Here is an 8,701-nt window from a genome sequence, read left to right on the forward strand (position 1 = left end):
CAGGGAGAACATTTAAACTCCACATACACAGAGCAGAGGTGGGAATTGAACCCCCAACCCTGGAGGTGTTAGGTAAACATGTTAGCCACTAAGCCACAGTGCAGTGGTCTTGTAAATGAGAGAGGTCACAGGAGAATGTGCAGACTGATTTGAGCTGACAGGAAGATGACGGTAACACAAACAAACACTCTTTGCAACTGTGGTGAGCAGAAAAGCATCTCAAAACACACAACACGTGGAAAAACCATGAGACAGAGGGGCGACAGCAGCAGAAGACCACATCAGCTTCCATTCCTGTCTGCCAAGAACAGACATCTGAGGTAACCTTCTGCTGTCCAGTTTTGATTTGACATGTTGTGCATTCTGAGACCTGTATCTGTTACTCATAAACAGTCCATGAGTTATTATCAGCAGCACCTAGGATTGTGGTTGGTATCAAAGAATTGCAAGCTTAAAAAAATAAACAACAGTGCCATGACACAAGACAACATTATTCATTCATCCATTCATCTTCACTAGCCACTTTATCCTGGTCTGGGCTATGGTAGATCTAGAGCCTTTCATACCAAGAGGAACACTGGGTGCAAGATGGGAATACACCCTGGATGGGATAGCAGTTGATCACAGGGCACTATGCACACACATTCACACCTAAAGACAATTTGGCATATCCAGTCCACTTACAGGTATGTTTTTGGGAGATGGGAAGAAACCCCACACAGATACAGGCCAAACATGTGAAACTCAGTACAGACAGGAACCTGAGCTCAGGATCGAACCATGGAAACATGGCTTTGAGATGTCAAACCCTACTAATACAATGGGGGAGGCAGTGGTGGCTTGGTGGGCCCTTGAGCAAGGCCCTTAACCCTCTCTGCTCCAAGGGCACTGCATCATGGCTGACCCTGCACCCTGACCCCAACTTCCTGACAGGCTGGGGTATGCGAAGAAAACAATTTCACTGTACTCTACTGTATATGTGACCAATAAAGACTCATTATGATTATCATAATAACTGTGTTTAATTAACCAATTTAGTGAATAACAACCAACAAATCATAGACTACAAGCACAAATCTTGCATCTTATTGATATTTTTTTTAGTTTTATGATTAGTAAACAAATCCATTATTTGGAAATAAAACAAGGATTCTCTTGCATATCTGAATTGAAAATACTATTTGATGTATGCATTATTATTAGAATATATACAGTAATAGTGACCAACTAATATTGTTTATCTTATAACCAGTGTTAAGAAGAACAATGGAATACTATATAGTATGTTATTAATGAGTATTGATTTTATTCTTTAAAGCCTTAAGTGTGCAAATAGCCTAAAACAAAAATTAAGGAGTATTTATTGAAGTAAAGGTCTCTGTCTCTTGATCTCCTCTCCCCCTTTCTATCCTATCCGTCTATCCCCTTCTCCTCCATTGTGTCGCTCCATCCTGAAGTAACTCAGGCATTGTTTCATCCAGATGGTGTGATCTTGGTGCTCTCTGTCTTCCTTTTTCCATTTGCTCAGCCTCCTATTAATAACTCTTATCCCCCGATTCTCTATTGACAAGACTGACAAGTGCAAAACATCCAGTCCCAGCATGAGCAATCAGGGGAGAAATGGAGATTGGGGGGAGCAGGGGATCCCCTAAACGACCAACAACAGGATGGAAGTGAGGATGTCTTGCAGTAGGTTAAACACACAGGAGGGAATTTCTCCTTCACTGGAGGAGAGGAGAGAGTTCCGCTAGCAGAGACTCCAACAGCAGTGTAATTTACTGCTGAGGAAACACAGGTTTACGGCTGCGTGCTTCAACCATTTGTGACCTACAAATGGGCCTCAGAGGAAACCAAGAACTTCAGAGAGAGAAGGGGGTTAGAAACAAGATAGAAGGTCAGGAGTAAGAGATATAGAGAAGGGAAGAAGAGTGCAGATGTTTGGATATGTCTGTAGACCAATGGCACCTATGAATACCTCTAGCTATGATTTGAAAACAGCAAAACCAAAACCTCAAAGCATTAAAAATAACAAATCAAGTATCACATTCAAAACATTTTTAATAATTTTGTTGATCCTTATATCATTTACCAAGTATGTTATGCATACATCAGTGTCTTTATTGACTTATAGAAAGGTAAAATATGCGTATTATTTTGTTTTTGTTGGTTGGTATGGTGGCTTAGTGGTTAGTACTGCTGCCTCACACCTCTGGAGTTCGAGGTTCAAATCCTGCCTCCGCTCTGTGTGCGCAGACCTCGTATACTTTCCCTCTGGGTACTCCAGTTCCCTCCCAGCACAATAGAGGTGCGTTGTAGGCTGATTGGCATTTCCAAATTGTCCGTAGTATGTGAATGTGTGTGTGATTGTGCCCTGCGATGGACTGGCACCCCATCCAGAGTGTTCCCCCGCCTTGTGCCTCAAGTTCCCTAGAATAAGCTGTGTAGGATAAGCAGTTTGGAAAATGGATGGATGAATATCTATAGCCAAGTCTGAACCTCCTGGCAGAAAAAAACAGGATTTGTACTGAAATATCCTGGTACTTAGCAGAATTCATGATGCTATCAATCTTCACAAGAGCTCCTGAGTCACCAGTCACAAATCAGCCCCAAAGCATCACGGATCCATCTCCATACTGTAGTTGGGGATATCAGGTGCTTTCTCCTTGTATACTGTCCCCTTTTGTCATCAAGTATGCTTTGTGCATGTGCAAAAAGTTTGACTTCTCAAACTTGGCATGGTCTCCACGCCAACTGTAAATCAAATGATGCTCGATGAAGCTGCATTTTATGACATGCTCTCAGGAATGATGTCGATATAAATATAACGAGCATTCAATAGAAACACAACACAACACTGCCATCTAGTGGTTGGTCTGTGTGCATATCAATGCAAGTAAAAGAGATATATTACCTGCTCTAAACAGGATCGAATAAAATTAGTGTCCTTACTGGTTATATAATTGTTTAAATCAAATAAATGACCAAATTCCCTGGTTAAAAAAAAAAAAAAAAAGTTGAAAATTTTCTATAAAAATGGAGAAAGGTTAAAACTATGTACGTAAGCTAATTAAATGACGTATTATATGAACAAAACCCAATATCAGAGCAATATATTCCTGTTTATTACGTGTTAATATCGCCAACAGATTGGTGATCAGTGATTGGTCACGGGGGAAAATAGTGATCAGTGATTGGTCCTTGTGTGTGTCCAGCAGCTTTGGACCGAACCTCACTCTCCTCGTACAGCCAGCAGCTGGACAGTTGGGAAAGTCTGCTCAACAGGTCGCTAGACTCATTTTCTCTAATAAAATCACTAAAAGGGTCTAAGTACTGTTACCAAATCTAGCAAGGCTGTACAGCCTTAATATAAGGCTGTACAGCAATAATATAAACATCTAGCTCTCCCGTTTGAAGGCGCAGACTCTTCCTGTGGTTACCAATCACCAACCGCTTCTGCTTTTTTAAACCCAGTTTTCAGTTTCGCTTTGTCTAAAAGTTGACTCCAAGAACTGAAGAAAAAAAAACCTGAAGACAAAAATGCGTCAGTACTTAAGTAAGTAGAATATTCATTACACTGTGTTTATAAGTAAGTAGGTAGCAAACTGTGTCTCTGTGTCCAGTTAATCTTTTCACCTACAGACAAATTAAAAGAGAGAGAGAGAGAGAGAGAGAGAGAGAGAGAGACACACACATACATAGACTGAGTAACTTTTAACATTTAGCTAAGTTAGTAACTAGGTCTCTTTTTAAAACCATCAACAGTAGGTCTATATTCTGCGTGTTGTTGCAGCTACAGTGTGCAAACAGAAAATAAAGCACTCTGAAAAAAAAAAGATATATTTTTCACTGGGGTAGAGCTCTCAGATATACACAAGCTGTCATTTACTCCACGTCTTTTACTTTAAAAAAAAAAAAAAAAAACCCTTTCATATAGCGTACCCTTAAAGCTTACCTCTTAAAGCTAAAAACTATTTATGTATTGTAAATCATTATAAAAGGTACACAACAGGCCTAACCAGAATATGAAGTGACAGGGACATCTTTTCCCTGAGATTGTGTTGTTTCGACCAAAATTTAGCTTTGCTGACAATATTATACTTACCAATATATATATATATATATATATATATATATATATATATATATATAAAATCAAAGTAACATGATTTTTTTTTTTATTTGGCCTACATGCTAACATGTAAAGAGTCAGTTCAACAAGCAGCACTATGTGCAATCAGTCTGCTAAAAATGTCTAAAACCTTGCTAGCTCAAGCTGGATATCGACATACTAAAGTACACAGAAGTGTGATTAATCCCGCTTGTAATCAGATACCGACTCTCAAAATGGCTGCGATGCTCCCGTTGCTGTACACCATAAAAACAGACAAAGGGGGCTTACTCACTCAGTAACAGCAGCTAATTTTTATTTTTCATTAAAGAGCGGTGTCTCCGGGGGGGGAGTACCGGGGACTCTCCCACGGAAAGTATCTAAGGTTTGCCTACAAAGGCACTAAATTTGTCGTTAGGTGCTTTTTGAGGCGCTAAAGGGGTCTGTAAAGTGGACCCGAGCTGTCTGTGTCAAAATGAGAGAGGAAGGGGCTATAGTGGGGAGTCATAGGCTGCGTCCGAAACCGCATACTTACCTACTACACAGTAGGCGAAAAGCAGTACGCCAGAGGGGTAATATGTCCGAATTCTAAGTATGTGAGAAATACCCGGATGGTATACTTCTTCCGGCGAGATTTTGAAACCGATGCGAGTCAAACAATCCCATGATGCAACGGGACTAGTGCGGAAGACAGCGTTGTCTCTTTTTATGTATTAAACGTTGGTTAAACAGGACTTGTTTAACAATACCCGAATAAATTGTTAACTTGTTTAAGACTTTTGTGTTTATGATGACGTCGAAGGTCACATAACAACGCTAACATGGTGGATGTAGTATGTCCGGAATTGTAGTCATAATACACACACATACTGATTAGTACGCACTGTTTCAACGGCAACGCAGTACGTATAGACATAGTACGTGATTTCGGACACAGCCATAGTTTAAGTGAAAGGATTGTATTAATGTTCTATCGAAAATAAACACTTTATGGTTATTTAGCTATTTCGTATTTATTTACTTTTTATAATTCAGGCACTTTATAGCACACCACTAGATAGAAAATAGCTATTTACAAGGGTTTCCAGTACTTAAATTTCAAAAAGCCAAATTCAAACACTTTAAAGCACCTTGTAGGAACCCTAGTTTTAGTATTTACACACAGCGGTTAGCATAACATTAGCTCACTTATTAGCAAACATGGCTAATTTTAATATTTACACACAGTGGTTATCATAACATTAGCTCACTTGGTAGCAAACAGGAAGTCTTTAATGATTTAGGTAAAGGATTTAGGTTAAATGAAGTGTCACTAACCTTTGTGTATTCTGCAAAAACAGTGAAACGTGTCGTTTTAGTGAAATAGTCTTAACTGCACACGCAACATTACTTACGGTACTACTGTATTGACGATACTACCGATTAAAAAAATACAATGGCATCGGCAGTATTTTGAAGCTTTAGTATCGCAATACTACCGTAGTACCGGTATACCACGCAACCCTACCGTGAACAGCGTTCAGCTGACTGAAGAGACGGCAATGAGGCTGTTGTTTAAATCCCATGACTGACTTTTACCTCAGGTGATGAGACATTGATTGATGTGGGTGAAGCTGATAATCAAAGTGTGATAAATCTCATTATAAACTTGCATCCATCCATAAATTTTCAATATTGCTTATCCTAAACATTGTCACAAGGGAGCCTGGAGACTATCCCAGTGACCTCGTTTCAGGGGACACCCTGGGCAGGGTGTTAACCCATCACAGGGCACAATTGCACTCACATACCAATTCACACACTATGGACAATTTGGAAGTGCCAGTACATGTCTTGGACAGGGGGAGGAGGCCGTAGTGCCCAGAGGGGGCCACCCGAGGCATGGGGAGAACTTGCAAGCTCCACGCACACATGACAGAGGTGGGATTTGAACCCCCAATGCTGGGGTTATGCTAACCACTAAGCCACCATGGGTTAGGGTTAGGTTTAGCCAATTATGTTGTTTCTCCACAAGCAGATTAGGTTGTCTTTTAGTGGAATTGGAATGAAATGTTAAATACAATTTTTCTCAGTTTTCACTGGGGATAAGCAGACTTTAAAATGCTATAACTACACTTCTGGTTGAGATGCTATATGTGCAAAGGGGATATTTTGGTTCTATTTATCTGTATAGGCTATAGTAGAAAATGACCAAATTTAATCTTGTACAGTGTTTTCCTAGGCCAACACCTGTTTTTCCCAACATGGCTGAAACTGTATCCCTGTGTATTTTCCTCCTTTTTTACAGTGCTGTTTCTCATCTTTCCAATGCCTGATGTGTTGTCATTGCAAGTCCCATGTACAGTAAACCAGGAAGAGGGTGTCGAGTATCGTAAAATAACCTGGTATAAGGTAGGGCTAATAATTTCAACAATCAGTAATAAAATGGCAAGAAAGTAAGTACATTAAACATCACCCCTGTTGAATCGTTTTTGTTTGTCCAGGTGTCAGTCAGTTCAGGCTCATTGGTGGGTCTTGTAATGAAAGACATCCACACTAACACAACACACCTTTACAAGTTTGCCAATCACTCATATCAAGTCGGGAATGATCTGTCACTGCTGCATGTGCCTGAGTGCAGCCAGGATGAGTGTGAGATGTATCGCTGCTGTGTGTGGCCACCTGTTGGACATCGCATTCTGCAGAGTGACTACAGCCTACCACAAGGTAATGATCCATATATCACCGCTTCAAGTTTCACACTTTGGAGTTATATTTACATGATAGTTTTCTGTTTGTTTGTTTGTTTGTTTGTTTATTTGTTTTTATTTCTCTGCATTTATTTGTCTGCAGGTTGCCAGAGCAATGATGTTGGAATGACAGAATTATCTTTTCAGTTACAAGGTACAAACGTAGCCCTGTCCATTCAGTTTCAATGCATCATAGCCGGAGTCTTGCTTTTGGTTATTTTATCTGTAACAGCGGTTGTATGTCTATGCAAACAGAGAAAAACACACACCAAAGTCCCATTATTTGTATCCATTTGAAATATTTTAAGGATATATAAAACCAGTAAGGTTGTAGTTGCTGTATTTGTAAGATAATGAAATTATTTGCATTAGTTTAGAGGGCGTCAATGCTTAACACAAGAACGGCATATATAAATATAATTGTGCAGTCCTTGGTGTATTTGACATAGGCCAAGCCTTTGGCCAATGTTGTTTACCTTTGTATGTGTACCAGTGTATGTTGGAAAAGGAGACATATTTGGATATTAAAGCAATTCATAAATAATTCAAATGTTGATTGCTTTTACATGGGATTTTTTTTGTCAAGTGAAAAACAGCACAGAATGTGTAATTTAGGATGGATTCTGCAGCACAAAGGCAACCATGTGATATAGTTTCATAACATCTTATTAAAAGGGACTTTTCTGGCAAGTGGGTATGTCTGCATCCTGACCAAGTACTGCTTGAAGCCTGCAAGTTTGTATGCCAAACAGACTGATCATTAGGAGCATATTCAGGTTCAGTTACATATCTTCTGTCAAAACACACTACTTGGGCATTTTAGATAAACTGTGTTGAGTTTTCCCGGAAATTCCGTTTCACAGTTTTTAGTCTTCTACCCGCTACTCTGTCATACAACTGATAGAGCTTGTAGAATTACTTCCTCTTACCTTCTCAGGAGGTGGCGTCTTCTTGCTGCTGGGCTCGAGAACCCTTGAAGTCCTTTCTCTTTCTCTGAAGAAGTTGGTAACAAAGGAATTCACTCTTGAAGTAAGGTATACGATTCGTCCTTTTTATGGACTTCGGTTTATTAAAGAACAAAAGGATTACAAATATCTTAACTCAGAATATAAAGCAAAAATAAAGAACAACTGTAGACTACGCAGAGTCTGATAATGGTTTTCTTTTTAGAAGAAATTAAAACGAGTAAGTCTTCACCCAAGGAAATGGCAACTAAACACTTGCCTTTCCTCGATATTTGTACGTTTTTTGAGTGTGGTCCTGTGCACTAGGGTCCAGGCTAGCACACAAAACCACCATGCTTTCTTTAACGTCACAGAATGGGGTTACATGTTCTGGCGTTGAAGTTACCTGTAGAGGTACCTGTACATGATGCATGCCCTTATTTGGGCTTAACAGAGAGACACAATGGACAGGAGATTGTGGTATAGAGCTCTAATTTTGAAGCCGTGTGCAGAAAACAGGATGTATGCTTTTACTTGGTCCGTTTCAGTTTTATTTCTAAGCGCCCTAGCGCCTTTTCTAATTCATCTACGTGTTTGGTAAAGGCAGAGGGCCTGGGTTCTGTACTACAATCACAAGTGGCTCTTTTTATTTCTTCTGTATACCTTTGCCCATATCTCTGATTTAGTTGCCTAATGCCTTTGGCTCTCCTGTATTTAGCACGATCCTTCAATCTCTCAGCTTCAGCTCTCATTTGATTCAAAACACCTAATATGTTATCACATTCTTTCTCTAAACGTTCATGTTTTAATATCAGCTTTTCAGTTCCCTTCACATCCAGCGTGTCAAGTTGTAAATCTCACAGGTCTTCCTGGAGTAGCAGAACATCAAGAACAGCTTTCTTAGCGGCCCCCGAACCAGA

At 39.8% G+C, this 8,701-nt stretch overlaps 1 protein-coding gene across 1 annotated transcript; it reads left to right on the plus strand.

The window, feature by feature from the left end:
- Positions 1-2,924: 2,924 nt before the first annotated feature.
- Positions 2,925-8,467, plus strand: LOC128608029 (uncharacterized). Its single transcript, XM_053625395.1, has 5 exons — positions 2,925-3,553; positions 6,396-6,499; positions 6,592-6,814; positions 6,941-6,991; positions 7,775-8,467. Exons 1-5 carry the CDS (start codon positions 3,538-3,540, stop codon positions 7,987-7,989), a joined length of 609 nt encoding a protein of 202 aa, XP_053481370.1. The 5' UTR covers positions 2,925-3,537; the 3' UTR covers positions 7,990-8,467.
- The last annotated feature ends 234 nt before the right edge of the window (positions 8,468-8,701 follow it).

The sequence above is a fragment of the Ictalurus furcatus genome, chromosome 5 (assembly GCF_023375685.1).
Source record: "Ictalurus furcatus strain D&B chromosome 5, Billie_1.0, whole genome shotgun sequence".
Taxonomy (NCBI): domain Eukaryota; kingdom Metazoa; phylum Chordata; class Actinopteri; order Siluriformes; family Ictaluridae; genus Ictalurus; species Ictalurus furcatus.